Here is a 23,869-nt window from a genome sequence, read left to right as displayed (position 1 = left end):
CCCCAGCTTGGAGAGTTGAGTGACTGGGTAATATGTGTAACTTAGATAGGAAATACAAGGATTAGCAGGTTTTAGGAATGGAAATGATTACGTTTTGGCCCTACTGAATTTGAGATCTGTGGGAAATCATAACCTGAAGATTTGGAAAATAAAGCTCAATGTCAGAATCAAGGCTACAGATTCAGTTTTGCAAATGGTTAATAGGTATGTGTTAAAACCGTAATAGTGGATGTGACTTCCTAAGAATAGGGTAACCATATATCCTGATTTGTTTGGGACAGTCTTGGTTTACACCTGCTAGTCAAGAGTAGTAATTATTAATCCTGCACTCTTTCACCCTCAAAGGCATCCCATTAGGATGATAAGAATTACATGGTCAGCCTACCTAAGGTGGGTGCTTTTAGAAAGAGAAGATGGGCTAAGGTGGAACTCTGCATTTAACTTCAATGTTTAAGACACCAGAGAAGGAAGGGCTTGTGTTGTAACCTCACAAAACTGTGTTGTCTGAGCCAAGGGAGGTCATGAGGGTTGGGAATACTGAGGTATAAAAAGGCAAGGCGGGAAACGTCCATTCAGATTTGGCCCTATGGAGAGACACTCATCAGATACCTTTGCCAGAATGGTTCAGTGGAGTGGTAAAGCAGAGACTGGATTATGATAGGTTGAGGAGTGACTGGATGGTTAAGTATAATAGCTTTCCCTACAGTTTTGTTGTTCCCATTTTCTTCTGTTTGTATTACAGTTTCAACTAAAAAGTCAATTAAATAAAAAGGAAAGAATGTGGAGATAGCACATGTAGAGTAATCTTTAAAGAAAGTCAGCAGAGCAGAGGAGAAGAAAGATGTAACTAGGGATCAGTGCAGGGGCAAGGAAGGTTAGATGGCTGTCTTTTGAATGAGACCAGGGTTCACTGGAGGCAGGGGAGAACCGACTGAGGGTTTACTTCTCAGTCAGTCTTAAATTGGTCCCTCAAGGATCAATACTAGTTTTTCCCCCTGCTCCATTGATGAGATCTATGAAAAGATAAATTACCCTGTTTACTTGACGTTTTTACTTGTTTATTGTTGTTTACACCCAGTCCCCTACCCCCCAGCAAGAGACTGGATTTTGTCTGTCTTGGAATCCCTACCATATCCCAGCTTCCAGAACAGGGCCCAGTACATAGTAATCTTGACAAATATTTTTTGAGTGAAATAATTAAAGAAACAAGGGCTTAGAGGCAATGGAATGAGGTCAGGAGTCCTGTGGAAGACTGGCTGGGGAGCAGGAATAAAAGCTGGTGCTGATCCGGGAAAAAGGTACTAGGCAGGTTTCAGAAGTAGTCTAGTTTATAGGTGGAGAAGATGGGAAGTGGAGGAATCCTATGTCTGATACAGAAGGAAGCGAGGTTGTCTGCTGTGAGTGAGGCATGCTAGGGTTTTAGGAGTTTGAGGGGAATATGTAGAAAGTGTGGGAGAGATGGTTGACCATGGACTAGGACAAGCTGGTCTAGCTATTGAAGATCCTATCCTACAAACAGTGGGCAACAGCACCAGGCCTTAAGGTTATGATTTTTCGAGCCATGCTCAGCAGTCCAGGCAAGATACAAAGGAGGCAGAACATGATCTAGGCTCCAAGCGAGGCCCACGTCCAAATCATTAGGCAGAACTGAAGGGAAGCAGAAGGACGGAGGGTGTTGAGTACATTTTAAGAGGGTGGTTTGGGATGTGTGGGGAGGGAAGCATGGCCAGGAAAAGACTATGGGGAAATCAGAGTGTAAGGGGATTTGAGGTAGGGTATGAGATTGAAAAGCATCAGAGGACAAGAGGACATGGAGCAGTTCTGGGTACGGCCAGGACAGTCGAAGTTAGTTAAGGGGAAAGTAAGTCATCGAGGAGATCAAGAGATCATAAGGGAGCTGGGATTTTTGTTTGGTCATTTATGGACACTTGGCCAAGAATCATGGTAGCAAGATGGCACCCCCCCACCTCACTGCTGGAGGTTGCAGGGGCAGCAGTAACTCTGGGAAGCCTGGGCCCAGACAGAAAGATGGAGAGGGAGGGGGGTAGCAGGAGGAAGACGCAGAATAGACTGGGTAGGATGCATGGGAGGACAGGACTAGTAAATGAGCTTACGTTTTAGGCCATGGTCAAAGACCAGAGAAAGGTGGACAGTTTGCCAGCCTCATTGTTCCAAATGGAACTTTTTATTCCATCTCAGTGGATTCTGAATCATGATGCCCTGCCTGGGGCATCCAGAGTGGTGATGTTTAGTTATACCTAGTAGTTTCAAGCCCATTTATTCAAAAAATCCTAACTGAATACCATTGTATGAGGCTCTGGGCATTACATGTCTTCTCTTGGAGCCGTAGGTGAGATATTTATAGCTTAAAGAATGATGCACTTGGGGAAACTAAAAGCCTTTCTCCAGTGACAGCATCCTCCTAGGGGTTCAATATAGGGCTTCAAAGGGCCTGTGATCATCCTGATACTGTGCTAAATATTGTGGACATGTGCATTTCCCTGGGCCAAGGGTGTATAATTTATATCCTCTTCTCAAAGGGATATATAACCTGAAAAATGGCTAACTGCATCTAGTCTAAAATCCTGATTTTACAGGCACTGATAATGAGGTCTGAAGATATGCTGAAATCCTAACCCCTAGCACCTCAGACTATGGACTTTTTTGGAAATAGGTTGTTGGAGATATAATTAGTCAAGATGAATCATATTGGAGTAGAGCGGGCCCCTAATGCAATATGACTAGTGTCCTTATATAAAGAAGCAAATTTGGACACAGACGTGCACAGAGGGAAGCTGATGTGAAGACACACAGGAAGAATAATGCCATATGAAGACAGAGGTACAGATTGGAATGATGCATCTACAAGCCAAGGAACACCAAGGATTTTTAGCTGTCAGCACAAGCTAGGAGAAAGCATAGAACAGATTCTCCCTCAGAGCCTATGAAGGAACGAGCCCTGTCAACACTAGTAGCTAGAAGAGACAAGGAAGGGTCCTTCCCTGCAGGTCTGAGAGGGAGCATGGCCCTGTCAACACCTTGATTTCCGACTTCTATCCTCCAGAAGAGTTCAACAATAAATTCTCTGGTTTTAAACTCCAGTTTTTAGGCACTTTGTTCCAGCAGTTCTAGCAAACTATCACAGTGCCCTTGGCAGTTAAGTAATTTAAAACAATCACAGTCGGTCTGTGGAGCTGGATCCTAGTGCCCCTCCTTTGTACTTGTTCTGCCCCTTTCACCACTGTTGGCATCTCATACTTAATTTTTAACAAAAGTACTCTTATAATTTTCTTTATATACCTTGAACAAAGCTTTCATTCACTTCAAAAGTAATCCAATTAGTCAGGCAAGTATAGTATTCAACCACTTAACAGATTTCTTATAAACATCTTCTTTATGAGGCTTCAGAGATTGAGCCCAGCCTCCATGTTTGGAAGTTAGGAAGCCAGATCAAGGCCATAGGGCTAGTGACAGGCGGGTGGTTCTCACATTGTCTTTTCTGTTCCTCAAGCCCTACCTTGATTTTATTAAGTAAAAAGTAAAATTTCACATTGGGAAAAATAATATGAACATTATCTGTACACATTTTAAAATTTAACCATTGAAATGATGGTCAAATGCCTATTCTTTGAATGAAACTTTTGCTTTACTAAAATTACATAGTCTCCATTTTGAAATAGAATTATTCCGAAACATTTTAATCAAACCATAACATGTTTATTTTCTTATGTGTTATAAGAAGTGTTTTTTGGATTCTTTGCTGGATTGTATGGGTGAAGCTTATATACACTAATAAAGGTTAGGAGATAAGGAAATCTAATCATGAACCATTACTCCTACAATAGTTTATTAATAGCCATACTCTCATCACACTGTTGTTTTTACTGCCTTATTCTGTACTGTACTAAAGTCACTCATATGGTTCTCTTCTTCCCCTCGCTCTCCTTACCTAAACTGTGCTACTATTTTTAGGCCTGGGGCAAGGCAGCTTTTTCCCAAACCTTCCCCAATTATTCTAGCCCACACTGATTTCTCACTTTTGTGTTCCTAGACGATTTTAATCAATACAATGCAGTGTAGCATTTAATTATACTCTGTCTTATGCTGTTCCTTATTGTATGTTAGTCCCACCTTCGAAAATAGGTTGTAAGCTCTTCAGGACCAGAACCACATGTGCTAAAATTCGTCCCTAACCCTCAAGGCATCTGAAGTTCTTCATGTGCTCAATATCTGGGGTGATCTCAGATGGAAGGGTACCCCAGAGACCTGTGCTGGGGAGGTGGCATGGATATGTATACAGTAACTGCTGAGAAGACAGGTGCCAAGAAGCTCTTAGAGTAAGAACTCAGATTTTTTTAAATACACTTTTTGACGTGGCTTTTTTGAAGAAACCATTGTCTACCTTTTAGCATGAAATTTTTCACATCTGTTTTTCTATCGATTTAAATTTTTTTTTTGACGAGTACCAAAGAAAAACATTTCCCCTGATTTGCAATATACCATACTTTTTGTCTTGTACATTGTATTAATAACTAAAACACTATAGTCAACTTCATTTAACAGTAGATTTTCCTAACTAGAAAGTATCTCTTACTGATTTCTTCCCCTTCAGTTTTCCCTTCCTTCCCCGATGAGGGAAACAAATCATGAGAGACTCTGGACTCCAGGAACCAAACTGAGAGTTTCGGGGTGGGGTGGGGGGGCGTGTTAAGGAGGGCACGTGTGGTAATGAGCACTGGGTGTTATACACAACTAATGAATTGTTGAACACTACATCAAAAACTAATGATGTACTTATTGTATGTTGGCTAACTGAACATAATTAAAAAATTCAAAAAAAAGGAAGTATCTCTTAAACGTTTATGGTCTCTTTTAATGTACTTTCTCTCTGAACACTTGGTAAATGGAAAACTTTTCTTCTTGGCCCTTCTACCCACTTCCTGCCTTGTGTTTTCAGCCAGCATGAACATGTCACAGCTCTGTCATTTTCCTGGGTTTTCTCTAGGGGTGTCTTTAGCCATCTCTTGGCCTGGCCCGGTGTGGCAGTTGTGTCTTCTTCGTAGTTTACAAACATTGTTCCTTTTCATTTTGCTTTAGATCTCTGCTTAACTTCTCAGCCACTACCTGTCTCTCTGCCAGTGTTTCCATCTGTCCTACCCCAGAATTTCTGTTTCTCTATTTTCTCATTAAGAGCATGTTCAACATTATACTGATGTCAAAATGCAGTTTATTTCAACTACAAATTGAATTTATTTGTCTTTCCTGGGGAAAAGCTTTCCCCAACCTCAGGGACTAAGAAACAAAGGCTCTCTTAAATCACATAGTAGTGTGTCATAGAGTTTTTATCAAAACACAAATTGGTGGTCTTATTTTTTTTTAAAGATTTTATTTATTTATTTGACAGAGAGAGACAGCGAGAGAGGGAACACAAGCAGGGGGAGCGGGAGAGGGAGAAGGAGGCTTCCCGCCAAGGAGGGAGCCCGATGCGGGGCTCGATCCCAAGACCCTGGGATCATGACCTGGGCCGAAGGCAGACGCTTAAGGACTGAGCCACCCAGGCGCCCAAGGTGGTCTTATTTTTAAAGGAGTGTTTAAACACTTCCTGACTGCCAGCTTTCTTCCTCCTCAGACATTAAATTTTGCCAGTCATTTTATGACCATCTCAGATATGGATATCAATATAACCCTTTGAATTACAAATACCATTTATATCACTTTATATTTTGTTTAAAAATCTTTTAAAATTTCACTAACATAGGCTGATACATCACAGCAGCACATTTTTTTTTACGGTTAGATTTTTTTTTTAGAAAACAGACCTTGGGCGCCTGGGTGGCTCAGTTGGTTAAGCGACTGCCTTCGGCTCAGGTCATGATCCTGGAGTCCCTGGATCGAGTCCCGCATCAGGCTCCCTGCTCAGCGGGGAGTCTGCTTCTCCCTCTGACCCTCCCCCCTCTCATGTGCTCTCTCTCATTCTCTCTCTCTCAAATAAATAAATAAAATCTTTAAAAATAAATAAATAAATAAATAGAAAACAGACCTTACTTTTTAAAGAAGTTTTAGGTTTGCAGCAAAATCGAGTTGAAAGTACAGAATTCCCAGATACCCCACCCCCACATACACACAGCCTACCCCACTATCAACATCCCTCACTACAGTAGTACATTTGTTATAATTGAGCCTGCGATGACACATCATTATCACTTAAAGTCCCTAGTTTACAATAAATTTGTAGCTTCTATGGATTTGGACAAATGTATAGTGACATCTGTCCCTCATTATAGTATTATCTGCATAGTTTCCCTGCTGTAACAATCTTCTGTACTCTGCCTGTTCATCCCCGTAACCCATGACAACCACTGATCTTTTTATTGTCTTCATAGTTTTACCTTTTCCAGAATACAGTATAGTTGGAATCATACAGTAGGTAGCCTTTTTAGATTAGCTTCTTTCACTTAGTAATATACATTTAAGTGTCCTCCATGTCTTCCCATAGCTTGATAGCACATTTCTTTTTAGCTCTGAATAATATTCCATTGTCTGGATATACCACAGTTTATCTACTCACCTACTAAAGGACATCTTAATTTCTTCCAACTTTTGGCAACTATGAATAAAGCCACTGCAAATATCAGTGTGCAAGTTTTTGTGTGGATGTAAATTTTCATTTCATTTGCATAAATACCAAGGAGCATGATTGTTGGATAATATGGTAAATTTCAGGAGCTCAGCTGAGCTGGGCAGGAGAAAGAGCTGAGCTGTTAGGTGTTAGAGTAGCCAACTAAAGCAACAAGTCAAAAATGGAAGAGTTAAGCCTTTAATCACTTACTATTGTCATATGAGCAAGAGTCAAAAAGTGGAGAAATTGTCAGCTCCCTCTGTTCCGTTTCACCCATGGAAGGCACAGTGGTTGAGGGTCAGGTAGATAGCATAGATGTGAGGTCATCTCACTGTTACAGGAGCCCTGAACAAAAGACTCTGATAGTTTAAGGACCCTGAGGTGGCAGTAGTTTAGGGGGCATGCATGGGGGATTGAGGTGGAAAGGTTAGGAGTGGAAAAGAAATGGGTACTAAGTCAAATGAGGAAAAGTGTCTTCAGGAGTTCTTTTTCCTACCCTAATAAGGAGGTCCTGGCAGAGGCACCTGAAAAGGACCTATACCTGAGAGCTCAGAGAAAGAAATTTAGGAATGAAGGCACCATGACTAGGAATATAAATATGTGAAAGGTCATGCCAGCTAAGTTGGCTGAGACCTTAACTGCAGCTCCTTTCAGAGACTGGAGTTCACTGGCTGTGTACCACGTCTGGTGTGGGCTGGACAGTTTTCTCCTGTGAGACTTGTCAGGTAGAGCTTTTTGAATTAGGGTTCTCCAGAGAAAAAAGAACCAATAGAATATAAATGCAGATATATATGAGGAGATTTGTTATAGGAATTGCCTTGCACAGTCATGGAGGTCTGGAAGTCTCACAGTCAGTCATCTGCAAGCTGCAGAACCAGGATAGCCAGTGCTATAATTCAGTCTGAATCTGAAGGCCTGAGAACCAAGGGTCCTATGGTGCAAGTCTCAGAGTCCAAAGGCTCAAGGACCAGGAGATCTGATGTCCAAGGGCAGGAGAAAAGGGACCTTCTGGCTCAAGAAGAGAGAGAGGATTCACCTTTCCTTCACCTTTCTGTTCCATCGGGACCCCAGTGGATTGGCTGATGCCTACTCTTCCCGAGGGCAGATCTCAGTCACTCAGTCCACTGAATCAAATGCTAATCTCTTCAGACACGTACAGACACACCCATAACGAAAGTTTTACCAACTATCTGGGCATCCTATAGGCCAGTCAAATTGATGCCTAAAATTAACTATCATCTTTGTAATTGCCTATGATCAGGCCTAAAAAATCACAACATGGTTGCTACACTGTCCTCTAAAATGGCTGTACCACTTTTCATTAGCACCAGCAGTGAATGAAAGTTCTTATTGCTCCACATTTGGTAGTGACATTGTTTTGGACTTTGACCATTCTAATGTGTGTCACATTGTCTTTTTAATGTCAGGGGGTTTTTTGGGGTACCTGGGTGGCTCAGTCGTTAAGCGTCTGCCTTCGGCTCAGGTCGTGATCCCAGGGTCCTGGGATCAAGCCCCGCATCGGGCTCCCTGCTCCGCGGGAAGCCTGCTTCTCCCTCTCCCCCACTCCCCCTGCTTGTGTTCCCTCTCGCTGTGTCTCTCTCTGTCAAATAAATAAATAAAATCTTAAAAAAAAAAAAAAAAAAGGGCGCCTGGGTGGCTCAGTTGGTTAAGCAACTGCCTTCGGCTCAGGTCATGATCCCAGGGTCCTGGGATCGAGTCCCGCATCGGGCTCCCGGCTCAGCAGGAAGCCTGCTTCTCCCTCTCCCACTCCCCCTGCTTGTGTTCCTGCTCTCGCTGTCTCTGTCTCTGTCAAATAAATAAATAAAATCTTTAAAAAAAAAAAAAAAAAGTCAGGGGGTTTTTTGCCTGAAAATAATTTTGATTTACCCAGCTACCAGAATAGAGATATGAAAGGGTAATTATCCTCCTAGTGAAATTTTGTTTCTTGTTCAGAATTAAGAGTCCATACCCATTCTGGCCTTTTATAAAGAGGAGGAAGTAGTCTTCTCTCCTAATAACATAATCTTGCCTTTCCATGTTCTTACTCCCATCCCACACTTTTCCATTGCCCTAGAAGGCAGTACAACAGATGATTCAGGAACTCTAGGATACCTTTTTTGGGCAAAAGCTAGCAAAATTACATGCATCACTGGAATCTTACCCAGAAATACTCAAGATTCCATGTCCATCTGTCGCTGTCAAAACATACTGTGAATAGTCCTGCAGGTTGACTAGAGTCATTCTCTCTGATGATTAGAGAAAAGGAGATGGTGATCTTGGGCTTCCTGACTACTGACTTCTCCAGCTTTCTCACCCAGCTTCCTCCCCTCTCTCCTTCTTCCTCAGCTTTCCCTACTCAGTTGCCTCCTCACCTAGATTCTTCTTCCCCATCAGTTCACCTGCCCATATGCTGAGTAGAAATGTCATTAAAGAAGTGATTAAGGATATCAGATATGAGATGTTATATTGAGCTCCTGCATTTACCCCTGTTGCTCCTGAAACCCCATTAAGCTAGCATAAACACACAGGACACAGAAAATTAGAAAGGAGATTACAGAGATTTTGGAAGTAGGAAAGCAGATGGGTGAATGATAACTGACTTAGCAGATCCAAGAAAGCTAAATACAAAATTGATGATGGGGAAAGCCAAGAAATAACCCATAAAATTCCTAAAAGTATAGAAATTGGCAGTGCTAGGTGTTAACATGGAAATTGGTAGGGGGAGGGAAAAAGTTAAGAGTAAAAAATAAGAACTGGTTGAAAGTCTATTTAAGAAGCTGTTATATACTCATATCTCCAACCAGTATGTTGAGGATTTATCCTTGAGGTGGTAAAAGGGAGGATCTCTGGACTAGGGACTCGGGGAGTTTCAGTGAACATGGAGCCCACCAGTGTTCTTTTACCATCTTTAGTGTTCTCAGAACACTAGAACGAGACTGCCTCTCTCTAGAAGAAATTAGGGAGATTCTTCTCTGGGGGAATCCAGTGAGCCCAAGAGAAAAGGCCTAAAAATTCTAGGCCCAGGGATCACCCAAGAATGACCCATGTAAACCTGAGAGTTAACAGACCCACCCATCAATGCACACAAAGTTCTTCAAATTACCTTTGTACTGGCCCACTCTTAGACATGAGCAGATAGCCAAAAATCACCAAACATTTGAGGAAAGCATCAAAATAAAAGCAGAGATCTAAACAAGCAACCAGGAAAAAAAAACAACTGTGAGTACACAGAATACACAGGGAGGAGGAAACATCTCAGAGAGCTAGAAAAACATAAATCAAAGGAAAAAGTGTTAGGGGTGCCTGAGGGACTCATTCAGTTGAGGGTCTGCCTTCGGCTCAGGTCATGATCTCAAGGTTCTGGGATCCAGCCCCGCATTTGGGCTCCCCACTCAGCAGGGAGTCTGCTTCTCCTTCTGCCCCTCCCCCCTGCTTGTGCAAGCTCACTCCTCTTTCACTCTCTCTCTCTCAAATAAATAAATGAAATCTTAAAAAAGGAAAAAATGTAATTGAAAATTAAAATATGATGAAAATAAGATGGTTGGAATGTAAAATTGAGAAAGTATCCCAAGAAGCAGCACATAAAACAGAGTTAGAAAATAAGAAAGAAAAAAAGGGCCAGGCCAGGAGATCCAACACCTAGATAATGAGATTTCTTCTAATAGAAAGAGAGTAGAAAGAAATAACATTAACACAGAATAAACAAAAAACAGAAAGGAGAAAATCATCAGTGAAGCAATTAAAGAGAAATTTCCAGTTGAACAGAAAAACATGAGTTTCTAAATTGAAAGGATCCATTATATATGAAAATACATGCAAATTAAGGTGCATTACTTATGAATTTAGATGGGGGCGGGGAGAAGAGAAACAGGTCACATAGAAGAATGGGAATTAGAATGGTTTGAGACTTTTTAACTGGAAGCCAAAATATTCTGGAACAATGCTCCCAATTTTCTGAGGGAAACGTATTTCCAGCCTGGAATTCTGTACCTAGCCTAACTATTAATTGTCACAGTAAATCTTTCAAACAGAGAGGTTTTCAAAAAATTCATGTCCTCTGCATAAAGCTTTTAGAGGATGTGCTCCACCAAAACAAGGGTGTAAAGCAAGAAAGAAGAAGCTAGGTACTCTAGGAAATAAAGATACAACACTTGCAAGAGGTAAAGGGCAACCCTGGATGAGGGAACAGGCCAGAGAGCTCATGAGAAATTGAGAAATTTGCTCAAAAAAAATGAAAGAAAGAGAGGGAGGAAGGAAAAGAAATGGATAAAACTACCTAAAAATTTTTTTTTGAAGTTTTGAAAATTGATGTAGGGTGCCTGGGTGGCTCAGTTGGTTAAGCGACTGCCTTCGGCTCAGGTCATGATCCTGGAATCCCGGGATCGAGTCCCGCATCGGGCTCCCTGCTCGGCAGGGAGCCTGCTTCTCCCTCTGACCCTCCCCTCTCTCATGTGCTCTCTGTCTCTCTCATTCTCTCTGTCTCAAATAAATAAATAAAATCTTTAAAAAAAAAAAAAGAAAAGAAAATTGATGTATACAACTGGGAGAGTATTTAAGGTTAAACTCGTGTTAAATATATACATGATACGGCAAATGAAAAACATGAGTTACAAACCCCAGGCAAGAAAGGAGGCTGTGGGAAAAGGAGGAGGAGTAGCTCAGCTGTGAGATAACATTTGCCTCGTTATAAAAATGAAAACTCTAAAAGTTGACTTAACCAGAATTATGGTGTAACATCATCAGGGGAGGGAGACCAGGAGTGCATGTGTGGATGTGGAGGTTGGCGGAGGGTTGGCTTTCAGTGGTCAGTTAAAGCTTCGTCTTCTTGAATGGGAAGTCAGTAGACAATATTTAAAGTCAGAGTTAATAACATTAGCATGGTTTTTCCCACAATATGGAAGGTAAAATTTTTTTTTAATCAGCTAACAGAAAGCAAGTACCCCTGGGGATTGGGAAATAGGGGGTGGGAAACAGCAAGTGCTATTTTCGTTACCAGCCTTCTAGGATGATTGGAATTTTTAAACTGTGTACATGTATAGCTTTCATAAAAATCAGAACTATGTTTAAAACTTCCACAAAGAAATAACTAAAAGTCGCTGTATTCTTTAAGTAGCCTTATTAAGTAAATTCATTAACATTTTTATTGATAATTTCTTAACTGTCTTCTTTTGCTTTTCTGTTTCATATGCACACATTCCTCAAATTTAATTGCATATAAAGACCTATCCATTTTTTCCAGCAATTTCTGCCCACTGTACTCCTGCCCCTTGCTTACTTCAAATATTCTTCTTCTCCCCTCTGTAGTGTTCCGAGGAACTTTAGCTGGCCCCCTGCATCCTGTCCCTCTTCCTCCCTCCCACTGGTCACCCTGTGCTGGCATTAATCTTCCTTAAAACCAAATCTGATCACATTACTTATAGTCTTTCAGCAGAGGTAGCAGATACAGAGTGAAATCTAAACTCCATCCTCTATGGATAAGCAGGCCCCCCACCTGCTTGCATGTCTCCATTTCTCCTCAGCATTCCTGCCACAGGGTTACTTCCACTTGTTGCCTGGCACTCACTGACCTTGCAGCTTTCCACTCGAGCAGTTGTCACAGCCCTTTGTATGCGCCACTGTTACCAGCTCTGTCCTGTGCTGCAGTTAGTCTGATGCTGTTCTTCCACTGCGATATGAAAAGAAAGCTAAGATTGTCTTTTTTCTTGTCATATCAGTATATGGAACAAAATAGATATTTAATACATGCTAGTTAGCTGAGTGAATACAAGAAAGAGATATTGTCAACACTTCTTAAATATCTTCTGTACCTCAGCCCTTTCTACTGACAGATCTATATTTCTGAGTAAAGAATGAAAACTCACTAAGCAATGAAGTAAAACAGATACATTGATCAATCGATTGCTCGACAGATCTGTATCCAGACTGACAAACAAACAAATCATTAAAAACCTGGCCTATGATTTCCCTTCATTTGGTTAAAAATAACCAAATTGGTTAAAACTTGATTAAAAAATGAGAGGCAAAAGCTATGAATCAGACTTACTATTTCTTTCCTAAATTTTAATACATGCTAAATTTTTTAGATTTCATTTCTGTGCCATTTCATAACATGGAGATAGAACTAGGGCCCTGATTCTAGGCAGATCCCTACAGTTATTACATTAATGGTAATAACTTGCATTAAAAGACTTAAAGGTTTTTGCACTGTATCATTTCCTTAGTTCCCTTAATGGATAACAAGCCAGAGATGATGACAAGACGTAAGCCTGTACAGATACCTGATTAATCCTAGTCCCATTGGCGCTCTGGAGCTCGCATGTGGCCATGCAGACTTCACTAGTACAGCATTCTTTGTCCTGTGCTCACACCCTACCGACTAGCAGTCCTCCACTTGGATGCTTGCTTGCTTACTACCTTTCCATTGACAACACTGCATGTTTAAAAGTATAAATTCTTGAGAAGACCTCTTATGTTGTTTGAGCTGACTGAAATAAATTCTGCTTAAAGTGTATTAAGCTTGGAAAGCATTGAAAAGAGCACTTTTTAAGGGCTTTTTCTAGGGGCGCCTGGCTGGCTCAGTCAGTAGAGCATGCGACTCATGATCTCGGGGTTGTGAGTTCGAGCCCCTTGGTAGGTGTAGAGATTATTTAAAATCTTTAAAAAAATTTTTTAAGTTTTTTTCTAGGAAAAAAGAGTGAGCTCCTCAGAATTTGAGATTGTTCTCTTTCCAAAAATCTAATTGAAAATTCTCATATTTCTGCACAAAATCTACTAGAGATATAAGGGCCATCCCATTGTTTACAGAAGAATGTGTCCATCTTCGGTTTTGAGAGTGGATGTTGCTGTAATTGATGGTGCTCAGAGAGGCAGTTGTCATAGTGCCAACCAGGGAGGGAAACCCGGAAGGACAACATCTTAGGAGAATCTCTTAGGAGAATCTTAAACACTACACAAAAATCACTTTGTATGGAGAAGGCCATTACTCTGTTTTATACTTGGCTTTCTCCAAGACTGAGAAGAATAAGTTTTGTTGTTTTTATTTATGATTACTCCCTACCCCCACCTGGTTTTCTGATCCATTTGAAATCTAATTTTGCATGTTGCCATTTTGTGACTGGGGAAGTTAAAACAGTAAGGGTTTTTAAATAGTTGAAGACAATAAATGCAATAAGTATTTCTTTTTTCCATCATGTATTAGATCCTCAACAAGTATTTTTTCAGAGCACATAGCATTTATTGAATGTCATTTGTGTGCCAGGTACCTTGCAAGACACTTACCTACACATCGGCTTTGTTTTCAGCGGAGAGGTACAATAAATTACGTTAAAGCCTTAAGGTTTTCTTCTTTGTTGTTGTTAGCTAATTATTTTTATTTTATATTGATGATTATTTGTTTTATATGCCATTTAATAGCTAACTACAAGAATTTATGCCTATTTCTAAATATTTACTTTACCTGGCCTTATATATGGAGGGCTGTTCTCAGTGTACCTTAGGAGCTTCTCTGTGTCTCACACATAGTTGGCATTCAGAAGCCGTCTGCACTTTGTCTGAACTTGGCTTCTGTACACAGACACTCCTCTCATTACATTTTCTGCTAGAAATACAGGAAAGCACAAGATACAGTGGTGATGAGTGAGGCTTTCAGCTACACAGACCTGGGTTCAGCCCTCTCTGCCTTTCGGGAGCCCAGTGACCTCAGATGTGTTGTTCATCCTCTCCGCAATACCATCTCCTTGTCTAAAATGTGGAGTTGATGATAATACTTTCCTTAGTGGGGATTAGGAGGACTTACAGAGTGTTTGTATAATATGTAGCAAGTTGCCAGGCACGTTATAGATGCTTAATAAGTGATAGCTATTACTGTTCTTAATTTTAGAGAAATTAAAGGAAGTCTACATTTAGTTTTGTGTGCTTTGGTTAGTTGTTTCCTGTCCATTTTGTTACCTTGGGAAAGTAAGTATATCTAAATATAAAATTAAACAATTTGAATGAAGTGTTTTACTTACAAGTGTTACAATTGTAGGTGCAGTTAACTTTGAATCATCCATAAGTTCATTAACTGTATTGCTCTAAGCTTTCTCAAAACAGTAACATCCTCTATCTTTACTGATTTCATTATGTTTTTGTTTGTTATGACTGAAGAAACTATTTAAATCAGCTCCCTTAGACAACTCCAGGACAGTCGTGTGCCATTTAAAAGTAGAGACAGAGGGTGCCTGGGTGGCTCAGTCGGTTAAGCGTCTGCCTTCGGCTCAGGTCATGATCCCGGGGTCCTGGGATCGAGTCCCGCTTCGGGCTCGTTGCTCAGCGAGGAGCCTGCTTCTCCCTCTGTGGGAGGGAGCTCCAAGAGTTCTTGCTCTCTCTAGCTATCTCCGTCACTCTCAAATAAATGAATAAAATCTTTGAAAAAAATAGAGACAGAGACATCGGCTCTGCTTCGTGCAGAGGGAGTGCCATTCAGCAAGAATTAAGCAAGATGGGCAGCACACTACCTTGCATCTGTGCCATGCTTACGGAAACCCTGCAGCTAGAGTAAGCATTATTATTGTTTTATCAGTGGGGGAAATAAAGTTCATGAAGTTCAGTACCTTGCCTAAGTTCACCCACATAATAAGTGACTAGCCAGCAGTCTGATGTAGATTTGATCTAGATTCTAATCTAGATCATCTGATCCCAGATCCACTATGTTTTCCTAGGTACCACTCACCTTTGTCTTCCACTTCTCTGAATAAGCTCTTCAGAGTTTGTAGCTTCAGTACTTTGTCTTTAAAGCATATACATACTTGATTTCAAATGTAGGGAGATACCAAAACTCGGCCTTTTTTAAATCTTTCACGTTTTTTCCTGTGTCACTGTCCTGCTCTGATGGAGTAAACGCTAGAGAAGGAACAGCAGTACAGATGAGTTTCTCACATTCCACAAAACTTTGCTCTGAAGATCAAAACTAAATTCTTAATCAGATCTCTGCTATTTTGTTTTTAAAACAGCATGTGTTACTCTCTCTTGCCTACTCTAAATTGGGCACAGTTATTCAAAAGGGACTTAATACTTAGCGTATGTAATTACAGGTTAAAAGTGCTCTCAAAGTACAAGTTTTCATTAATAAATTAGAGATGGTATTATCTGAGGACAGGGGGCTGTTGGGGAGGTAAAACTTTACCTTATACCCATTTAGGTTTTCAGCTGGGATTCTTTTTTTTTATTTTTTTTAAGATTTTATTTATTCATTTGAGAGAGAGAGAGACAGAGAGCACAAGCAGGGGGAGAGGCAGACTCCCGGCTGAGCTGGGAGCCTGACATGGGGCTGGATCCCAGGACCTGGAGATCATGACCTGAGCCGAAGGCAGACGCTTAACCATCCGAGCCACCCAGGCGCCCCCAGCTGGGATTCTTTAACAAAAAAAAAAAAAAAAAAAATAGATTAACAAGAAAAACAGAAGCTTATTAATATATATCTTTTATTATTATTATATGATTATTACATAATATAATTATAAAATTAACATATTGACATGTAAATATAAATGTATGCCTCATTTGAATATGGCAGATACTCAGGAAAATGAGCAACTCTCAAAGATATGGTTTTAGAACTCAGGATTAAATATCATCTTAATAAAGAAAGGGTGGGGAGATGTAGACCTCTTAGAGAGAAGTAAATTATTTTTAGGGAAGACAAATGGGCCCTTAGAAGAATAGATGAGAGGTATGAATCTGTGACAGAGTTTGTCTTGGGGGAATTTATGACAACGGACTTCCTTTTGGAGGATTTATCTTTAGGCAGATAAGGGGAGTTCAGAGAAAGTCTCACTGTGCATTTGTTGTTTTTCAAGTGCCTACAGCTCAGAATAATCAATACACCAAAGTGGCATATTTCAGGGTGGCATGTCCTGAACTCCTACAGCAGTATTTTGCTTCATGAATTTGCATGTCATCCTTGCTCAGGAGCCATGCTAATCTTCTCTGTATCATTCCAGTTCTGGTGTATGTGCTGCCGAAGCGAGCACCCTACAGCGGTATTTCAGGCGGCAAGTTCTGCTGCCCTTCAAAGCTCAGATTCATTTGCCATTATATCCCTAGTGCCAGTGCCTGGCACCGTCTCTGTGTGTCCAGGATATAGTAGATGCTCAGGAAATGTTCATTGACATTCGGTGACTGGATGGATGAAAGGGAGAAATGGGAGAAGGAATGTTAGCTCCTTCATTCATTCTGCAAGTGGAATATTAATGCATTAGTTGGCTTCCCTTATATATTTTTTACAGCTTCCGACAGTTTCAAAAGTTCTGTCCAGTTGTAAGAACAGGATTGTTGCCCTCGTCCCTGCAAATAAATACCTGTCTATATCAGGCTATCCTAGAGACTGGGTTATGCTGACCTTCCAAGCTCCTTAAAACTACTACATGAGAGTAATAATAAGTAATAAACTCCTGTTTGCAATGACTCTTTGCATTCACTGTGTTGTCTGATTTTTAAAACAATTGCCTTTTCAAAACAAAGTCCTGTATTAGAGCTCAGATCCTGTAGCTAGGCTTCAAATTTTCAAATCCTGCGCCACTACCTAATCACTATATGATTTGGGCAAATGACTTAACCTTTCCAAGTATTAGTTTTCTCACCTGTAAAACAGGGATAATAATTATACCCTTATAATAAGATCATTGTAGAAATTAAATGAGATAATGTAGGGAAAGTTCTTGGCATAGGGCCTAGGCTCAGAAAGCCTTCAGGGATTGATTATCATCTTAGTGGTAGTAGCAGTCATTCTACATCTGCCGTTCGGCACTTTAATTTTCTTCAGAGTAAGGACTGTGTTTTGTTTATCTCGCATCCCCTCCTAACAGCACCTGCCATGGGTTAGTTACTCAACAAATAGCTATTGGATTGAATAAAGTTGGCAGATCTTTTTTTTTTTCAATCAGGAAGTTGTTTTCCACATGACTGAACTGAAGCTCAGAGAGGTTACCCGCAACAGGTTTTGAGCAGCTGCTGTCGATCGGCCGAACAGATTATGTCCTTTGATCATACGGCAACCTTAGAAAAGGTTCAAGTGGTGTCCCAGGATTCAAACCCACATCTTGGAATCCCGACCCCAGAAGCGTTTGCTTCTCTTACAAAATATACAAGAATTCTTCCTGGGTCAGTTACTAGTATATAAGCATTATAGTATTTGGGAAAGTATGAGTTAGAAAATGAATTGATTATCTAAGTTTTATTTATTTGTTAGCTCTCAAAGAAAGCCCTACATGGAAACATTATACCATTCTCAGTATACTAGCTTTTTGAATTCTAGAGCAAAAAGGACAACAGGTAACTGAATGTGAATATGACAAAACGAAGGAATAAGAAGAAAAGAGTCTGAACAGATACAGAAAAGGTAGGATAAGTGAGTGCTTTACAAATGAAAGCAGATGTATGAAATTACAAGCTGTCAGATCAGCAACGGAAATGAAGATGATAAAGTGGTTCCTTACATAGATTATAATTATTCATTTTGCCCAGTCCTGTCTCCTTTCCCCATAATGTTCCTGGGAAGGGGGAGGGGGTGGGAAGCTGTTGCAAAAAATGGTGCTTCCAACAAAAGAAAGGAAAAAAAAAAATCTAAGAAGCAAGGGCATTTCTGATCACAAACAGTTGTTTATTTTGTGATTTGTGTTGTTTCTATAGAATCACAATTGTTTTCCTATGGAATATTTTTCAGCCGCTTGTTCTGATTAATGAAAAGGATTCGGTTGCAACAACAGGAAGTTATAACTGTAAAGTTTCTTCACAATCAATGCTGTGGAGGCAGTCAGTGTGGCTTACAAAACAAGCGTCGTTAATGGGCCCGACTGTGACAGCAGTGGCAGATGGATTGCCAAGAAATGAAGTAGTTTACATAGACCTGCCTGAAAAGATGTGTTTAATAATTGCGCCCATAATTAGGTTGATTTGGGAAAAAAATTAAATGACAGTCTAAGGAACACAGTTAGGCTTGTCTGTGAAGATTTTGACATTTTTCCTCCAAGAAATGCTGCATAGATACTCTCCCTAAATTTCTCATTACCTTTAGAAAAATAATTGGAAGAAATTATATTTTTTAAACTTTGAATTATGTAATATTTATATATAAAAGAATAAATGTAACATGTAACTTATGAAGCATAATAATTAGGGTAGATACTATTTTATGAGAATTTTAAACTGGTTCTTTCCCATTCATAAGATTTTTGTTACTAATTTCTAAGCAGCAAAACTAGAGACATTTAAACACAGACATATAAATGGCAATAAATATGCATGCTTCTAAGAGTTTATTTATACTGCAAACGTACACATCTCTATATCTGAGGCTCTTCTTCCAACACCCCCTGAGGATAAGTGCTAGATATTAGATTGCAGTTAACAGTACAGTGTGCTGCTTCAAAGGCCATTTGGTAGCGATCCCTTCTCCCTATTTCCTTTTATCAAATTAATTGAGTTATTGGTTTGCTTTCTTTGAACCTAAGTTGTTATTTTTTTACTCTCAAGTAATGCAAACATCTTAAACAGTATTGCTTCTGAATTCTTTTTTTTTTTTCCTCTTAATATTTAGTGATCTCTAGTAACTACCAGACCTGTCTTGGCCTTCTGATGCATTACCCACTAATTGGGGACGTACACTCACTGATTCTCAAGGCTCTGTTCCTTCGAGATCCAAAGGTAAGCTTTCCAAAGAGAATATGCACAATTTTAAGTTGGGTGAAGAATTGGTTTCTCAGCATGACTCCCAAGAATTCCTAATGGAGAATTTGTGTAATGACAGGTGAATTGCCTAATGACAGAATTTGCCTAGAGACGTAGGCAAAACTCACATACCTCACTGGCTAGCAGCTTAGCAGGTAAATTAAGTGGACATTGCCATGAGAACCTGGAACACACATCTCTTGTCCCTCAGAAGGTTGTTCTGCCCTCTACCTTCCTCATAACTCAAGGGAGTAGTTCGGCAGTTGCTTCTCCTTATAACCACATTACCCCTCCCAGGGACCAACTTATCCAGGGAGAGCCTCAGGGGCCATTTGAGGACCAAGACATTAGAGCTATAAAAAGGACTGGTTCTGTAAAAGTTTATGACACAATGAAATACTAAATCATTTCATGTGAGGAATATGTATTTTTTATTTTGTGAGTGAAGGGTAACCTAATAAAATAAAGATTTAAACAGACTTTAATGCTGATTTCTCTATTTGAACTTAAAGCAAGCCACCAAAATTTTCTTTACACTTCAGAGAAAAAGTGTGCTCTTTTACAACTAATGTTATATTTCTTGAAAATAAGAACATTTAATGATCTAAAAAAATCTGTGAATCCTTGATGCTTTTGAGCCAAACAAAAATATTGGATGAAGTATAAGAGAGAGAGCTTCAAACACAAGTATGAGAATGCCAGGCATTGGGTGGTAATCCCAGCCTTTGGCTCCTTGGCAGAATTCCCAACAGTCATGTTGGCAGTTGTCGAACTGTCTTTGAGTCAGTCTGTCTGTGGATCCATTGCCAAGCTCTGTCTGATCGACTTGGGCCTCCAAGTTTAATGTAAATTTTAATTCTAAAGGATTTCTGCTTTTCTCTCGGCTGTTGACTTCAACATTTGAGTATGACCTCTATTTATTCTTTGATAGATTTAAAAGATTTTATTTCCTTGTGCCTATACCCATTTTGTACAAAAATACACAATTTTATATCATTTTTCCTACACAATATTTCATTAAGTATCAAATATAATCCATCATTTCTCTGATACATAAGATAGCATATTTTTTTTTTCCTGGTAAGGCTTAGGAGTCTGATTATAAGATAAAAAATCCCATATTTTTACGTATGTTGTTTTATAAAAATAACCACAATATCTATAAAAGGAAAAAAGAATGCAGTTACTCGTCAATGAGGTATGAGTTTTGGTCTGTAAACTTAAGGTAAGCTCTATCAGCTCAGCATTAGGAATTCTTAGAATCATACAGAGTGTGGAAAAAACTGTTAAAATAACTATTTGAATTCTCTACCTATATGATTTATTTGGTTTACTGAAGGGAGAAGTGAATATGTTATCTAAACCTATCGATCTTGGTAATTTCTCCCTGGCTAAATATGGTTGATCTTGCTATGAATCATCCACTCTTCTAGATGTAGGATTCTATATAACAAATCAATCAGTGTTATTAGTAAAATCTATGATTTTAATAGAGTACTTTTTATCTCAATAAGGTAGTGTACATAATATTAAGTATAATGAAGCCAATTCTATAAGCATTAAAAAATATATTCTCTAAGGATTAAGAGAAAAAAAAATAGCATAAGTATCTCTAAAAAAACAGTATTCCCCACTTTTACATTTAGGATCTAACTAAGTAAAAACATGATCAAGATAATGGTCCAAAATACAGGACCTTAAGCTGATATTTCTGAGACAGAAGAAATTGATGATGAGGAGAGAATCACGTTTAAAAGGTTGCTGAGAACAAGTTTATAGAATGATGATATCTATAGGAAAAATAAAGAAAGCTGTATAGTTTAAGGGGCTTTCACATAGCTAACCCAGCAAGGTGATAGGTTTAGTTAAAGAACAAGGAGACTGAATTAGAAATCAGGACACTGGGTCAAATCTTGACTGTGCTAATAACCATCCTTGTGATTTGGGGAAACTCATGCTTGCTGAATCTTGGTCTTCTCTTTTGGGGTTGAATTAAATTGTCTCTAATGACCCGCCCAACCAGAGCTCCTTTGTCCACAAAAAGCTGACTTACAATGATCTAATAAGATCCAGTCCAGTGCTACAAAGGTACAAATGGAACACACACATATACACATACACACACACAGCAAGTTTATATATGACATAGAAATCCACACGTGGACAGAGTTTTCAGTGTAGTAGTGTCATTATAAGTTCATATAGGAGGCCATTTATACTAAGGAGGAAGAAAAAAAGGGCAAGGAAGATGATGCTAGTACCCCGCCCATATTCTCCAAAAATCCAAACATCAGAGTGCTTAATTTTTTTCTATTTATTATTAACAATGAAACACTTAAAATACTTGAATCATTCCCAATTCAAGTAGATCAGAGTAAGTATATAAACACACGAGTCTCTGTGAAGCGAACTAGTAGAAGGATGAGATTTGAGGCATGAAAGTACATTTTCACATAGCCCAGTACCTTGTGACAGTAGTGTTGAGTGCTGCTGACAGACTCAATAAAATAAAAATAAACAAGGAACTCTGGGCCCTCCAAGTTCATTGCCAGCTTCAGAAAAGCACTTTGTCCTACCGCTTTCCATAAATCCCAGTGGAGATTGCTCAGTTGAGAATAGACTCTGCAACTAGAGCATGAGACACTGGGCTTTAATTGTTTTATATCAGATGTAGGCTTTACTGCGAAAAGATTTCTCATTTGAACAGACTGAAATAATGGGGCTGTAAAATGTAATAATAGGATCGTCCTCCTTCATAGTTTCTAAGCACTTGGATGTGCTTAATTTGGTCCTTACAACAAGCTATGAGGTAGGCAAAGCAGGTTATCTTTCTTCATTCTTTTTCAGTGTAGACAGATTAAGGTTATGTGGCTTTCCCTAGGCCAAAAACTTGTAAGGTTCCAAGCTAGCTAGAATGGCTCCATGACCCTTATATGTATCCATCCCCTCCTAAGATTCCCAGCATACCTTCTACTTCCTTCAGGAAGCCATTCCCAGGCTTAGATAGGACATGATTTCCCCTTTGAGTCCCCATAAGAACTTTGTATTTTAGCTATTTGCTTATTTATTGCATCAATTATTCCGTATGATCCTGCTCATTTATTAGCATTTAGCTTTGTGTTCTGCAGTAGTTGGTATTAAGAAAATAATGGTAGAATTGAATTCTGACACAGTTGCTAAGCCTCTTCCAGTACACCATACTGACTCTAATCTAGGTGGATCTCACTCACCTCACGTATTTCTGGAACCCATACCTACATTCCATGGAAGCCATTGCCAATTGTGTATTTGTCAGCTGCCATTTTTATCAGGATGGTTAATGAACCCTATAACTTGAACTTAAAGGGCATCTAGTTCCTTAATTTACTATGTGTCAGAATTGTTTGACAACCTGTTACCACCTTGAAGTATTATGGAACAAAAAAGACATAACGAAGAATCTAGTTAATATACCTCGCTGTGACTTTCAGAATTTCAGAACTGCAAGGAACCTAGAGATCTAATCCAGCTTCTGCTTCTGTAGATGAACAAACTAAGGATCAAGGTTAGAGACTTATTTAATACAGCTTGTCAGTGGTAGAGCCAGCAATTGAACCCAAGTCTTCCAACTACCTTTCCACACAGGAACTATAGTTTTAAAAATAGTAGAATCCTGGGGGGGCGCCTGGGTGGCTCACTCGTTAAGCGTCTGCCTTCGGCTCAGGTCATGATCCCAGGGTCCTGGGATCGAGTCCCACATCGGGCTCCCTGCTCGGCAGGAAGCCTGCTTCTCCTCTTCCACTCCCCCTGCTTGTGTTCCTGCTCTCGCTGTATCTCTCTCTGTCAAATAAATAAATAAAATCTTTAAAAAAAAAAAAAATAGTAGAATCCTATTTACTAGTATCTGTCATAAAAATTATTCAATTTGTAATAGACATTTAATTTGCATCTGTAATAAATAAAACTGCCATGTATATAAGTGAAGTGGACCTAGAACTATTTGAAATTTTCTTAAATGTATGCTATATAAAGAGACCAAATGTCAGATATCTGTTTGTAGCATCCTATACTCTGTTCACCATAAATACGGTTTCTATACTTAGTTCCTCAGACCATGTTCCTAATTCTCATTTTCTTGTCTTTATCATATTAGAACCACTGAGCAGATTTCCAAAAACAATTCACTAAATGAAGTGGAGGGATAGAAGGAGGACAGTCGGAAAAATATGAAGTGATTAAAAAACATTGTTCTAACTAGTTGTTCAAATTCAAAAAAAAAAAAATTTAAAAACCCAATTAGAAACAAAAGTCATAGAAAATGTGAACATATTGTGTTCCTTAAATAACCAGATGTTCTCTCCTTCCTGAAGGCAGTAAGGGCTAGGAATAAAAGGTTTAAAACTATTGTTTTAAGTTAACTGTGAATTTTGCAAATCTGTTTTTACCCTTTAGCAAATAAAATTCTAATACGGAAACATAAGCAAAGTAATTTTCATTTTTCGGTGTTCTCTTATTTGTGTTGTGTGTTGAAGTGTTAACCTTATCACAAAGACTTATTATAAATGA

General features: G+C 39.4%; 1 protein-coding gene and 1 non-coding gene across 2 annotated transcripts in view; one reads left to right on the top strand and one right to left on the bottom strand.

The window, feature by feature from the left end:
* TBC1D5 (TBC1 domain family member 5) overlaps positions 1 to 23,869 on the top strand; it is a 412,307-nt gene that overhangs the window by 268,618 nt on the left and 119,820 nt on the right. Inside the window, exon 14 of the mRNA XM_044920546.1 lies at positions 19,194 to 19,300. Coding sequence (XP_044776481.1) covers positions 19,194 to 19,300 — 107 coding nt within the window. The remainder of the gene's footprint in view (positions 1 to 19,193; positions 19,301 to 23,869) is intronic.
* On the bottom strand, positions 16,523 to 16,629 carry LOC123326942. The gene has a single exon (XR_006541412.1). It is a non-coding gene; the product is annotated as a U6 spliceosomal RNA (small nuclear RNA).

The sequence above is a fragment of the Neomonachus schauinslandi genome, chromosome 1 (assembly GCF_002201575.2).
Source record: "Neomonachus schauinslandi chromosome 1, ASM220157v2, whole genome shotgun sequence".
In the NCBI taxonomy this organism is placed as follows: Eukaryota; Metazoa; Chordata; class Mammalia; order Carnivora; family Phocidae; genus Neomonachus; species Neomonachus schauinslandi.
The sequence above is the reverse complement of the archived record's forward strand: the minus strand, read 5'-3'. Positions and strand labels throughout refer to the sequence as shown.